At 53.6% G+C, this 14,749-nt stretch overlaps 1 protein-coding gene across 1 annotated transcript in view; it reads right to left on the reverse strand.

Annotated features, from left to right (window-relative positions):
- LOC121671141 (vegetative cell wall protein gp1-like) overlaps window positions 1-11,306 on the reverse strand; it is a 20,627-nt gene extending 9,321 nt beyond the window's left edge. Inside the window, exon 1 of the mRNA XM_042042386.1 lies at window positions 11,085-11,306. Coding sequence (XP_041898320.1) covers window positions 11,085-11,306 — 222 coding nt within the window. The remainder of the gene's footprint in view (window positions 1-11,084) is intronic.
- Between the last annotated feature and the right edge of the window lie 3,443 nt (window positions 11,307-14,749).

The following is a 14,749-nucleotide window of genomic DNA, read 5'->3' on the forward strand; positions in this document are numbered from 1 at the left end:
TCCCTGCTGCTGTGGAGGGGAGAGTTACCGATAGCTGCTGCTGAGCTCTGCCTCGCAGGGAAACCCCTGGTAGGGTGGAAGATCCTGTACCTGCCAAATTTTTTCCCTGGAAATGTGATATGAAATGATCCACGGAACTGGTCCTGTGCTTGGCTGTCACTGCTGGCGCCTCTGACTCCACTCATCCGCTGGGCTGAGTCCCAACTGTCCGTGCATGATGCCACCAGCAAATGAGTGACAAGGGGCGCAGGTCCAGCCGTGCAGAATGAGAGAGGCGCTGGGGGAAGGCTGGAGGAGAGGAGTCTGTCCGGGTGAGCTGCATCGATCGCCTGTTATCTGATACATTATTCATAACCAACCTGGGCTGCAGCTCAGGAGAAAGTGGTGAGCACGCACTTCTCCTTGGGAAATATGCCTGTGAGAGATGAAGAGCCCTCAGCTCCAGCTCATCAAATACCCTGCTAGGCAGTCGCAACATACCTCCTTTTGCTTTTCATGCCCACATCCACCGGTGCTCGTGGCACCAAAGACTGGCCAGTGAGTCTCAGCACCCACTGTCACATCATACCAGGGAGTGTTTCTATCCAGGATTGCTCTCTCTAAGGGCAGAGCATCTTCTCTTTGCTGGGACACCCCAGTCCTTGTCACAAACATATGTGACTCCACCTTGACCAGCAAGTTAAGGATGTTCCGCTTCCCAGCCTGGACATGAGCACAGCACTGAGCAGCAAGGGATGTGGGCCCCATCATACTTCCCCAGGGTGAGGTAATGGTGACAGAGAGGAAGGCAGAGGCACACAATGAGGACGTGGCTTCACGTCGGGTGTCATTCAGTGTAGGAGTCCCAGCCTGGATGGATGCAGTCCCAGGGCTGACCGCATCTGGAAGACTTTGGAGAGGATACTAAGGAAGGGACCTTCCTCCCAAAATGTCCAAGCAACCAATGCACCTGGAAAACCCATTCCTGGCCAGCTGGGGTTCCTCTGAGAACTTGGTCCTGTTCCAGTGGGGTGCAACATTCACATGGACTTCAGCCCAGCTGTCCAGGTCAGGGCGGTGAGGCACAGTGGTGTGACAGCAGCATCACCCGTGGGACCTGCTCCCCACCACTGCAGGATTCCCTTGGGAAGCAAGGCAGTTGCGTGTTCCATGGGACAATCCACTCGCTGTGGCACTTGGCATGATGCCACCACACTGCGGAGGGACTGTGGCTGGGAAGAGACGCTGGGCTGGGGTGTGTCAGGCTGGAAGTGCTTTGGCATTTGGGCTAGGGAGGGGTTCTAATGGGGAAAAAGGAGGTTGTGAGGCACTGAGGACAGCCACACTCTACATTTTGAGAGGGGCCCTTAGAGATGCCTGGTTCCGGGTTTTACACCCTTCTGCCCACAGCAGCAGGCCCATGAGGTGGAGCGGGCTCACAGCCACCCATCCAGCCCCACAAGCATCCTCTGTGGTGCTGCTTCTCTCCCTGAACCCATTTCTTCCCCTCCCCTGCATCCGGGGATGCGCTGCCTTGCCTCTCTGGAGGCTGCAAATAAACCAGCCAGGCCTGGGACACCGGCTTTCTCCCTGGAAATATCACTGCTGTAATTCCCAGCAGATCCAAGGTCGGTTCCATATGGCTGTGGGCTCCCCGCTGCCCGGCTCGCAGCCTGCCCAGCCCGGCTGCCTTGCCGCTTCTCCCTGGTGCAATATGGCGCCTCAAAGCCCAGCGCCAGCACTCAGGGATTAGCTCTCTTTTTTCTCTTGTTGTTATTGCTTTATTAGCTAAACCTAACGAGGCAGCATTTGTGCTGGCCCTTGAGGGCAGGTGGCCAGGATTTATGACTGCAGCGCTGCTGGGTGACCTGGAGTAGAAACGGGCATTCAGTGCCGGGGAAAAGAGACCAGCACCCGCATCCCTGGGGATGCCGGGAGGACCAGGACAGCTGCGCTGCCCAGTGACTTTTGCCGTGTTTGCACCGAGGGAGAGCTCCCGCGGTCCAGGGGCATTCGCTGGCATCGCTCACGCCGGAGCTGGCAAGGACGCTGTGCCATGCTGAGAGAGCACCCGCATTGCGAGAGTCACAGCTGGCACGGGCACGGCGTGGCTCTGAAGGGGCATTTCACTGCTCAGACGGCCGCTGCGCATGAAAAGGGCATTGTAGGGGACCGTGTGTGGCTGGGGAGCAGCTGGCGTTGGCAAAGCATCGCCGCATCTTAAAGGGACACAAAGACCACTGCCTCCTTCCCCAAAGGGCATTTTGAAGCTGGGTTGGGGGATGGGGGAAAGGGCAAGAGATTGCTGGGGGGGGTTGGGGGGGAGGCGGGGGCAGTGGACATCACTTTGGGGCTGTGAGCACAAAGGGGACAGACACACAAGTCCCGTCTGTGATTTGGGGCAGATGGGTCCGTGCTCCAAGCACCCAGTGTGTGGCATGAACAGGGGAGGTGCTGCCCTGTGCCACTTCCCACCAGGTGCCCTGGGGTGCTGCACCCCGAGAGTGGTGACCCCAGATCTGCCCAGATGGTGAGGACTTACTAAAAACCCCTTCACTCCCCTTCTTCTAAGCCAGCCACAGGGAGCCCCTGGCCATGGTCCCTTGCAGAATCAGGGCATCTGCCCCCACAGCTGCCCCCATCCATGCTGTGCCCATGCTGTGAACACCCCCCCGCATGCCCTGCCCAGGGGTGCAGCATTCCCCCGTACCTGTCTGCCTAGGCCTGGTTCACACCAAGGGATCACAGAAGTTTCGTCCTGAAACTGGTTTTTGAACGGGCTGGGCTCACCCAGTGTGAAGAGCAGGACGGGCAACGCTTTATTTCAGGCGGCGGCATAAATCAGCCCATGGCTGGTGTCGGGCTCTGCCAGACGTTCCCCTGGGGAAGTGGAGGCAGCCGCAGGGGATGTTTCTCCAAGCCCGAGTTTGCAGCTTGGGGCCTGGTACAAATCCACGGCCACGTTTGGGTTCAAAAAAGGGACCAGGGACACACAAGGGACATGCAGGGCCCTCCGGCAGCAGAGAGCAGCTAGCTGGATGCTGTGATGGCTCAGCTCACTGCTGCCAGCTTTGCTGGAGCCAGTTTGCCAAAACAGGGTGCATAAAGCGGCTTGGAAATGCTTGGAAGGAGGCACGACTTCCTCTGAGAAAGGACCAGAATGAGACAGGGACTGCAGGAGAGTCAGGAGGCAGCGGGGTGCAAGGGAAGGAGCCACAAAGACAAAAAGCACTTGGAAAAGTCCTCAGCAGCCAAACCCACGAGCCCAGACATGCCGCAAAGCACCTCTCACTTGGGAGCCACTGCTTGAAAAGAGCCTTTGAGGAAAAGCTGGGGAGCACAAACACGTTTCTCCTCCTTCCCCTGGAGGGAAAGCTCCTGCTCCACAGCAGGGTGCTGCACCCTACATGGAGGAGGACAGTAGTTGGGGGGCTTGTCACAGCATCCTCGGTTGGGAATGGGGGGCTGGGCGTGAGCATGAGAAGTGGGATCCAGACTTTCCAAGCAGAGGGAAGGGGGGATTCTGCCTTGCTGCCGACCCTGCTGTCGTAGCGGGGCTGCCGGAAGCGGGGCGAGAGGCTCGGGGTGGCCGCCTCGCCCCCTCCCCGCCCGCCCGCTCCCGGCAGTGCCGCTCTCTCGCGGCAGAGGGCGCCCCGCTCCACGCTTGCGAGCGGCGGCACGGGGCGGGAGGGGGGACACAGGGGGGCACAGGGGGACACAGGGGACAGGGGAGCCGGTTCCCAAAGCTCAGAGAAAACCTCACTGCCTCCCGAAACAGGAGCCCTGCCACTGCTCCACCAAGGGTGAGGCGGTTTGCATCCCTGCTTCCCTGCTTCCCTGCATCTCTGCTTCCCTGCATCCCTGCTTCTCTGCTTCCCTGCATCCTTGCATCCCTGCCCCGTGAAGAGTGAGGTGGCTGGCAGCTTGCATCCTTGCTTCCCTGCATCCCTGCCCCATGAAGGACAAGGTAGTTTGCAGCTGGCATTCCTGCCCTTGGCAGGTCCTGCCCCTGCCACTCCAGCCTTCATATTTCCTAAGGACCTTCCAGAGCTGGAGGAGGCTCAGAGTGGCGCTTCAAGGATGTTCTGTGGAGGGAACAGCTGTGATGTCCACATGGATGAAGAGACACCAAGGGGAGATGATAGAGGTTAAACTACTATCCCAAGTGTCGGGGAAAAGGTGAGGAAGGGTGACAGTTCCTGCTGCCTCCAACAGAAAAGCCATTGGGGCAGCAAATGAAGACTGAAGGTGGAGAAGCGAAATGGGCGGTGTAGGTCACTCAAGGACTCCCTGAAGGACTCCCCACTGCAGGAAGAAAAATCCATGGAAGTCTGTTAGATACAAAAGCTCAGACATCTCTGTGCTGACAGTGGTCAGAGGTGAGAGGACCATGGTCCATCCTGTGGTTCCTGCTCCTGCACTGCTCCCTGCACATCTGAGAGACATCCAGGCAGGCTACCATGGGGTAGTGGTGGAGACAGACCTCTGGGCTGTCCTTCTTTACCTCTCTTCCCTTCTTGCTCAGTCCGGAGTAAGAAAAATTAAAAGCGAACATGATTTTCTGTTTTGTTTTTCTTTTTGTTCCTAAAAGAGAGCAGTTGCTCCTACCCGGGAATACCTGTCCCATCTGGCTTCCGAGTTGCTCATTTTCATTGCATGAGCAAAGGACCAAGAAATAGACCATAAAAATAACTGCCTACAGCTGAACCTCTCTGGGAAGCTGGGATACACAAAGGAGGTGGATTTAGGGGAAGCTGGTGACATAGGATCTAGGCTATAAACCACCTCCTTCTGCTGCAGGGACCGAGGCTGCGTTCATGCAGAGGAATGATCAGTGCTGTAATTCAGATGCTCCTGCAATTGTAGAGTGTGTCAGCTGGGAAGTCCCCAAAGCTCGTCGCCAGATTAAGAATTAGCTGCAGATTGTAGTGAGATGGATTGGTGTCATGGCATGGTACCCTCCGGCAGTCCCTCAGAGCTGCTCCTGGTGCTTTCTGATGCCATCGATCCCTGCTGCCTACGGGAAGGAGACACTGGGGAAGGAACCAAAACAAGCAGATGAGGAGCTGGCCCTGTGCCCCCAGCCTCTGTCCTGATCCCAATGGTCTGAGCCCTGAGCTGATTACCAGCAGCTTGATCTCTCCTCTAATGCCACAGCCTGGTGCCCATGCAGGGCTGCCCGGGGGCAGCTGGTACACCTGGCTGCCAGCTTCTATGGATGCAGTTGTTTCCAGCCTGGCTTTGCTGGCTCTGCATTGTGTTTCTCACCTTCCCCAGCAAAGAAGTGCACAGGGCAGGGAGAGAGAAAGCTTCATGCTAAGCCACCCTCCCCTGCCAGCTGGTGTGCCCAGGCAGCCTGGCAAGCCTTTGGCTGGCAGCCTGAAGGACAGGAGTTACCAGCATTGCTCAGGAGTGAGAAAGGTCTCCTGGGGACAGCACTGGGGTGACAGAGGACACCATGGGAAAAGCCACTTTGCAGAAGGCAGAGCTGGAGGACAAGGGCTGGTGTCACAGAAAGAGAGTGGCACACTTGAATGCAGGTTGTGTGTCCCCTCCAAATGAGAGCCCTCTCAGCTCTGTGATCCCCTTCATCCTCCTGTCCCTCTCCCAGGGCTGGGACACAGAAAAGATCTTTTGCATTTTTCCTTGCACTACTGCTGGCAGAAAATTTTTCTGTACTGGAAACTTTGCAAAAGTCCTTGGGGACACACTGGAGGGGGCAGGGAGGGCTGTTTGACCCCAAAGCAGAAGGATCCCAAAGAAGGACAAGCAGAGTATCCCATATGTAGGCTCTGGAGCCCCGAACTACCATCTCTGTTTGCAGAAGACAACCCTCAGCCCTGGGCTGCCAGCATTTCCTGACAAGCCAAGGCACACCAAGTGTAGCCAGGCTGGGATCTAAGTCACAAGGGCTTCCCACCTGCCTGCACACAAGGGAAGAGTGGAGGATGCTGCTCTGCTCCTCTGTGCTCCCCTGGTCTCCCTGAGCTGCCAGGAGATACTCTGGGCTTTTCCTCTCCCTAGTCTTTATCCCCCCAGCTGATTGCCTGTAGCTCCAGGGGAGAGCCCATCACCTTGGCCTCTTGGCTGCAGGGTTGTGAGGTTCCCACACATCCTTTGCCAGCTGAGTGATTTCTCCTGGAAATAACACCTTTTTCTTGACCCTTTTCTTGTCCCACAGTCTGGCCAGGTGGGTGTTAAACACCACACACACTTCATGCTCCCTGTGCCATAAGGTGCCCAGGGTGTCTGGTCCAGCACTGAGACACCCCGGGGACCTCATGGATTTGAGACCCTCTAGGCACTCAGACAAATGGTGTCACAGGCACTTGGAGAAGAAAGATTTCAGAAGGAGAATTAAAGTCTGGGGCTGAGAGTTAAAAACTAAACAGAGATACTTAAATAGCCCAGGAGCTATAGGACATGCTGTGGTTTCTCCTGGAGGAAAGGATGTAGTTGTGAGGCCAGGTGGAATTTTGAAGTCGTCTGATAAGTCTTTGTTGATGCTAACACATAGCAGAATGGTGAACAACCTACTGGATTGTTCAGAGAAATTACACCAGGGTGAAGACCATTCTGAAGATCTGGCACATCCACTAGTTAAAAAAACAAAGGATGAAGGTTGCTGAAACTGTAGGTAATAATCTCACATGAAAGGAATCACACAGGACACAAAATAACATGACTTTGGACCTCGTTATGACAGATACAGATGAATTAATTGCTGGGCTGAAAGGCAGTGGTTGTCCTGATTGGTTGACCTGATTCTGCTTGTTCTGGGAAAAAAAAAGCTGTTCTGTCTCATTTAAATGTGCTGATCCATAGGGTTAATTTTTCCAAAGATGAAAGTAGAAGAGGAATTCAGATTGGGAGGAATAATTTAGGAAAAATGTGAGAAAATATTGTGAGCTCTTCAGAAAGAGTTTTTCATAGGTGGCAGGTCACGGTGCAAACAGAGAGGAAATGGGTTTGGCTACAAGCCCATTGTGATTCAGTGGCAAATTGGAAACCAAAGAGCTACAGATGACAACTGGAAGGGAAGGAGGACACAAAAAATCAGTCAATAAAATAGAAACTCAAGATATTGATTACAAATGCTAAAAAAAAGCAAGTAAATAAACCTATACTGGGCAGGAGGGAGGACAACAAGAGAAGTGCAGGTAGATGGAGAAGAAAATAAGTGACAGCATTGATACAGTCTCCACCTAACATCATGGAGATGGTAAAACTGACAGTCTAAAAGCTTTTGTGCTCAGTAAGTAATTCCAGGAGGGGATATACTTGTATCAGATGAGATACCATACAGACCACTGGAATCTTCGACAGATATTAGAGCACATACAGGAGTAAACTCACAAGCCCAGAAGAGTCCTTTGAGAGCTGGCAGAGGTGTCCTGCCCTACTAATCCTTATTTGCAAGAAGATCAGAGAAATGCTAATGTTTTACCAGAATTTCTAAAAAAGGCAAATGAGATCACTGGATAAATCAGACCTGTTAACCTGGCATCATGCAAAAGAGTGGAAGAGAATCTGAGCATTAACCAACATGGAGCTAACAAAGTAGAAATAATGAATTGCCCGTTTTTTGTGGCAATGATGTTTGGGTTTGGTGCGTGAAGGTCACTGCATGACCACAACATTGTTATTGTGAACATTTTGCCTGAGAACACTGAGATACAATAGGATAAAATATTTCCTACAGGAGTTAGCTGCAGGTGAGCCTCAGGAATAGATGACCTCTGTTGATACGTGGGAATCTTCCCCCCAGAAAGGTGGATGCTCCTGAACCCTTCTCACGGCTGATAATGCTGGCGCATGGCGGAAGGACGGGTAATGAGATAAGGACATCACAGTCCTGCTCACTGGTTTGTTACTTTGGTGAACTCAACCTATTCAAACAAAATATCTTAGCAAATCAAATGGAAGGAGGAAGGAGCAAATTGTGGACTTCAGTTACTGAGTGGGAGGATGGAAATGGTCAGAGCAAACAACTCAACCAGAGCTCCCACTGTGATACGGGAGTACAAGGAGTAGCACAGGTTTTGCATATTTAAATGGAGAGTAATGACATGGCTGATGCAAGTCCTGCCTATGATTCTCAGTTCAATTCAGTTTTGTTTTGTTTTGTCTTGTTTTGTTTTTAATCGAGATGAAACATGGGAGAAGAGGCAGAAAAGAATCACTGCAAGGAAGCCCGAGCATGGGAGAGAACGAGAGCACACATGCCTGGTCTGGTTATCTAAATGAAACAGAGATTAAGAGGTGTATGAGTGCTTTCCTAAGGCCACGGGAAATCTAATTTCAGTTGTAGACAACACCGAACATTTACAGAGAAACCAACAAGAAAAACTCCTCAGCCTGCTGATGACATGAGGGGCGCGTTCTAACAAAGTTAAACCTCCAGCCTTTTCTCATCATGTTCCCAATCTCTCTGGCTTGGCAGAGGAAGGATCCACCACAGGTGTCAGAGACCTCACCCTGGGAAACAAAACCCTCAGACACGCCCTTCAATCCCCTACAGCAATCCAAACGTACATATTCATCTCAACATACTCCAAGCAGGTATCCCACAGCACATACCTGGCATACCTAGCTCTGCTGGCTAACTTAACACTCATATCAGTTCCGCATTAGTCGAAGCATTAGAGCCACTTAGCGTACTGTTATTGGTGCTTGATCTCACAAGTGTCTTAAGGAAGTTGGTGTTCATACAGCCTGACTTTGTTAACATCTTAGGAGAATAGGCAATGCTAAAATATCCTTATTGCTCCTTCTACACCCATTTTAATCTAGCACCTTTACACATTGAGAGATTTATCATTTTATTGCTCCATTAACAAAACTGTCCACCATCGTCTTCATCTGAGGTCCTATGACCCTTTTCTCTATGCTGACAAAATCCTTAACTAGGAGTTAAAGGTTTTTAAATTAAAACTCTCTCAGGAGCCTAATTACCACCATTTCAATGCTAAATGCTTTAATACAGGCAACAAACCAAAGGCCAAATTCCAAAGCCAGGGTAAACCCACATGAGAAATGATCAGGCTTCCTCCACAAGAAGCATGATTAATCACCAGAACCAACCAGCTAATGAGAGAGTCTATGGGTTTATCTTCAGATCAAGACTTGGTTCCCTCTCGGAAGAGGTGTTTGCTTTGGCATCCATTGTAGCAGTAAGTGGGCAAAATACAATGGCTTGTGGTGTAAAGGAAGCCACATGGGAGGGGTGGCCATTTTTTCTGGTCTGATCCTCCCAAATGCACTGCACCTCCACCTGCTTCACCAAGAGCTGGAGGTGAGCAAATTGGCTCCCTGAAATCAAGGCTGGGGAGACAGCTCATCCAGCCTGCCCTCCTCTCTGCCTTCAAGGGATCCCTTGTTATGCAGTGTAAAGCAGTGAAGGGCAGAGAGCCAAAGTGTGGCTAACCCCAGCCCAGAGTCACTAAAGGCCTGGGAGCCTCTCTGATACATAAATCTTTGGCACGTGTCTGGAACTGTCACCAACCCAAAAGACCAAACAGGGCCTTCCTTGGAGGTCACAACTTGGGGAACTTGTTCCCAATCAAAATCCTCACCCCCAGCCTGAGGCTGATCATGGTGCTTGAGGGAAGTCCCATTAGATCAGTGCTGTTCTGGTGCCTTATGGCAGCTATGCCAGCATAGTCCTCTCAGAAGCGACCCAAGAGGTTGTCTTGAGATATCTTATTAACTGAGAGGTGCCTCTGGACACAGAGCACCTCCTTTTCCTTGTTACTTGGTGGAAGGTCGCTAACCCAATGGGATGGGTGAAAGGTGGGAGGACGAACTGTACACTGAAGGTGGTTCTCCCTCCTGCTTGATGATAGTGGGCATCCCAGTAACGGATGGGTGTTTTAGGGGTGGCAAAATCTCACCTTCTGTTATTACCTTGATGCATCCCTCACAAAGCTTTGGTCCAGCTGGCAGACTCCATCTTGCCCTTCCGGACATGGCCACATCTCAGGCATGTCCTCCCTTTCCCACCACCATTTCTGGCTGCCCCAGCAACACAGTACCCTGGGCAAGAGGACTTTTGCTCTGAGGAGACAGCAGTGAGCATACAGTTTTGCCACATTTATCTCCAGCAGCCCATGCCAAGCATGTCCTATGCTCCCCATACCAGCATCTCTGAGCAGGAGGCCGCAGGGGCTGATGAGGGTGAATGCTTTGCCCTCGAGGCTGTTCTGGAAATGATTGTTGAATCTTTGAAATGGATGCAAGCCCTTGACCTTCAAAAGGATGGACTTTTGATACCTTTACAGAGGTGAGTTCAAGCTCTCCTTGTCTTTGGGTGCTCCATGGTGTGAGGCTGTGGTAGAGCCTGAAAGCCAAAGTTAGGACCATTATTTGTTCCTTTGACCCAGAACATTTGAGGGCAACCATAATGCCCCTGCGACCTCTTCAGAAGACAGTCCAAATGGTGCAACCAACTTCTCCAAGAGGGACAGGCTGCTCCCAATCTCCCTGAAACCCTCTCTGTTTCTGTGGTCATTTATTTCTTGCTCACATGCACAGAGTAAGGGGCATTGCTGGGAAACGTGGGCAGGTGTGGAGTCAAAATATGATTCCACGGACTTGCCACTCCTGGGGAGCATGTGGGAATGAAACCAAAGCCATAGCACTTTGGGGAAAGTCTCCCACATCCCAGTTGGCTGCCAGGCAGGGGAGTCTGGATGGGAGCAGTAGTGCAAGGTGGGGGTGGGTCAGTCTGTAGTGCTTGGGAGCAGAGCTGCCCCATGCGCTTGGAGCTGCAGCCCCACACACTTAATGAGCACCAAATGTGCATAAAGTGAACAGAGGAAAAGCCTTTGTCAGGCAACAGCGGCAACTGCCACTGCGGAAACAGTCAGAAAAGCCTTTCCCCTTAAAGTTTACTACTTTTACTACTAGCCTGGCCTGGAAGCCTTTATTGCTCCAGACAAAGCTGGGACTTTGCTCTTGAGCCAGCCAATGAGAAGCATCAGAAAACCTGCATCCATGTATATAAGCCTGGTGTACCTTTGTGTGCATTCTTCAGTGTGTGGGTGCCCGTGTGTGTGCACATGCCAAGGGCTCTGAGCGTGGGTTTGGGTGGGGCAGGAGCTCACCTCGCCCTCCTGGGTGCTGCTGTGGGGAGCCAGGCGGGGGGCAGCTAGAGGCTCCAGGTTCCCTCCCGCTGCTGGGAGGCTCGGGGGGGGAAGTTCAGCAGTTCTGCAAACAGAGGCCTCTCTCAGAAACACCGACAGCCACTTCAGGGGCAGGTTTGCAGAGGAGCTCGTTGCCCCTTTGCAGAGCTGGAAGGAAGCAAGCTTCTGCAGGGAGCTTGTCATCTCGAGGCCCCCTCCAGGCTCTTTGGAGGGTCTGCCCCCACTGTGCCACACACCTGCCTGTGCAACTCAGAAACACTGCTGGAGCTTTTTGGAGAGCCCTGGTGAACCTGTGCACACGGATGTGGATCCTGTGGGTGCAGAGTGGGACAGGGTTGGTGCTTGAGCTGCCCCTGGCAAACCCCCAGCAGAAACCATGCTCTTGGTTTCCACTGAGCTCCAGCCAAGATCAGGGTCTTCCAACAACAGGGAGGTGTGAAAGGTGCTGAGGCCATCTAGAAGGGACATGATCTTTGCTGATGTGGGTGGCAAAGGCCTCCCAGCTCCAGAGGAGCTGCCAGGAGCCATGGAAGCCAGAGTATCGTGACTGTCCTCCTCCACATTCTGGCTACCAGACCCCTGCCAGCAGCAGGGCAGGTGTCTGGTGACTCCTGGCTGAATGGTCACTCCTGCAACTTGAGACCTCAGCCAAGCCATGCATCCCATGCTCTTGTGGGATACCAAATGCTGGAGTAGCCTGTGGTCTGCACCACCTGATGGGCACTTCTGCATCGCCTGACTCCTGTCCACAGGGTGCTTCTCCCAGGACTGACATCAACCTACTTGTGCCCATGGCAGGTGGAGGCCCTCGACCACATTTCATCTGCTGGTCCAGGATGGCAAGAGAATGCTGAATCCTGGCCTCCTCTGCTGCTCCTGGCCCTCCCACGGCCCGCAGTGTCTGGGAGCTGTGGCAGGCATGCCTGCTGCACCATGCAGCGTTTCTGCAGGCGAGGAGGCCTTTGAGAGGCCAGGATAATGGCTAATAGTGCTGTTTTCCTCTGCTCTGCTTTCCTTCAAGTGAATTACCAGGGTCTTGCTGGGAATTATCCTGCCATTACCCAGCACTCTGGGGAGCTGCCAGTGATTTACTTAACAGCAAACAACACAAAGAGCCGGACACGGCGGGAGCTACACAACTGAGCAAGCTGGGGAACGTACAAGTGGAAGAAAAATGCTGTAACAGCAGCCAGGGTGCAGGGATCCGGCCAGGGCTGCCAGCCACGGATGGGCACGAGGATATCCCCAGGATCTGCCCTCAGTTTGCACGTTCCAGGGAGCCGTTCCCTGCAAGGGTAGACTTGGTCCATGGAAATGTCAAAGGGTGGAGGCCCCATGGTTCTGTGCCCAGCTGGCCAGGGGGAAGCCCAGGGCTGTGGCACAGAGAAAAATCCAGCTCTCCCTGTTCCTGGAGAGGTATTGGACTCAGAGATGGTGGGGAAGGCTGTGAGCGGGCTGGCAGCAGAGCCAGGACTGACCCCCTGCTCTACACCAAGACCCACCAGTGCCTGCATAAGGGGTGCAGAAGGGACAAAGAGTCCTGACCTCTTCCATTGCCTCTTTGCATCTTCCAGATTTTGTCCTCGTCACCCTTTATTATCCCATGGGTGAGCAGGGCCCTCAGACACCCATGGCCTGCCTCGCCCCAGCCACACTGATGCCTGTGACAGCCTTGGCTCCAGCAGATCACCACAATGCCAGGCTGCCCCAGGCTGCTCCCGCCTTCCTCCGGGAACTGCCCTCTGCGCACAAAAGGGTACGGACACCCCCACAGACACGTGCTTCCCATATGTGTCCCCAGCATTTGTGCTGCACCCACCCCACAGGCTCTCATATTTGCCATGTGTCCCCTCTCCTCTCACAGGCTGCCCCTGCACAGCCACCACGTGGTCCCCCAAGCACCCACACAGACCCCCTTGTCCTCCTGCCCTGTGCACAGCTCTGCGCACACACACACACACACACTCTCCTCTTGACACTCCACAGGCGCCGGGCAAAGGAGGGGCGAAGGAGGGGCTCCTCGAGTGCTAGAAAGTTGTTCCTACTCTGCGCTGGGAGAAACCACATTACTCACGAGTCCTTTTTTAGCGCGGCTATGTGTTTCCCCCTTCCATCTCCAGTCCATTAGCTACTATGGAAACAACATGTCATTGCCCGGAGGTGGAGTTCAGCCACAGCCAAAACAGCCGCGGATAAATTCCAGCACCCAAATTCACATCCTGGGGCAAAGCCCGTGCAGTTCAGCCGGTGAATGGGAGCAGAGTCCTGGCTGTGCTAAAGGAGCAGATCTCAGTCAGGGCATGCTTGCTGCAGGATGTGTGGGGTGCAGAAAGCACTGGTGGGAGCCCCATTCTCCCAGCCAGAGTGGACATGGCATGGGGAAGGCCAGGATGATGTACTCTTCCAGAGCTGACCAAGGGCATGCGAGTGGAGATAAACAGCAGATCCACAGGGCCTTGGCTGCGTCATGTCTGCTGCATCCTGCAGCACCCACTGCCCAGCCTGTGACAGCTCTCAGCTGTGGATTTTTGGTGTCCGGCCTGAACATTTCGTGCATCTCACCCAGGCCCCTACTGCGGGGCAGAAGAAGCCAGGAGTCCTCAGTGCACCAGGGCAGCCAAAGTGCTTGAGCTGAGCTGCTGCAGGTGAGCGGTGGGGAGCACTGTGGGATGTTCTCCTCAAATTCTGTCCCCATACCCTGAGTCACCTGGATCTGGGGAGGGACTATCATTGTCCCAAAGCCTGCCTGGCTCTGCATGGGGAAATACACCGAAGGTGGGGCGGAAGCTGAAGGGACCCAAGGGAGTCACAGTTTAAGTGTGACTGCTCCTTGTCATATCCCCTCGGGACCCTGGGAGGAGGAGGGCAGGCAGGGATGGTGGCATGTCCTGCCTGGAGGCTTTCATAGCAAGGGTGAGTCCTGACTCCAGTCTTCCCTCACAGATGGGAAATACTGGGGATAGGAAGCAAAGCCCTTAGAAGGAGGAACTTCCCTCAGTGGCAGCTAGCAGTCCATGACGGAGCTGTGACATCCAGCAATGGTTCTGCCCAGCTGCCTGCTGCTGTCTGTGGGCACCCTCCCATCCTGGGCTGCCCAGGAGCTGCCATGTCCCACTCTGGTGGATTTGCTACCCTGCAGTGCCAGTGCCTGGGGACAGCAGTGCCACATCGGGTAGGCAGTAACTACTCCAGCACTTCCAACAGCTCACCCAGAGACAGGCACCAGAGCCAGCTCTGGCCTAGCTTGGACACCCCCTCCCTTCCCCAGCTTCCTCAGGAGATGGAGCAGGAAAACCTGTTAGTCCCCAGGGCAGCCTGGGAGTGATCCACTGGCTTTCGAGTTGGAGCAGTGACCTGTGTAAGTGCCTGCCTGGATCAGGGCCAGAGAGAGCAAACTCTGGCCATGAGGCTCCCTCAGAGGAGAGAGGGAGAGACCAGAGGCAAGCAGAGATGCCTTTCCAAAGCAGGCAGAGGAACTGCCTGTCAGCAAGGCTTCTCTGCAAAGAGGTGAGCACCATCTCTGAAAAACAACAGAACAAACATAGTGAGGCAGAAAAAAATAATACTGGTTTCTAGAGCAGGGATTTTCAACCTGTTCTGCTTTGCTGATCTCCAAAAATATCCCA

This window comes from Corvus kubaryi, unplaced genomic scaffold (genome assembly GCF_017639235.1).
Source record: "Corvus kubaryi isolate FWS band 111438036 unplaced genomic scaffold, C.kubaryi_AGA036_p1.0 37397, whole genome shotgun sequence".
Classification (NCBI taxonomy): Eukaryota; Metazoa; Chordata; class Aves; order Passeriformes; family Corvidae; genus Corvus; species Corvus kubaryi.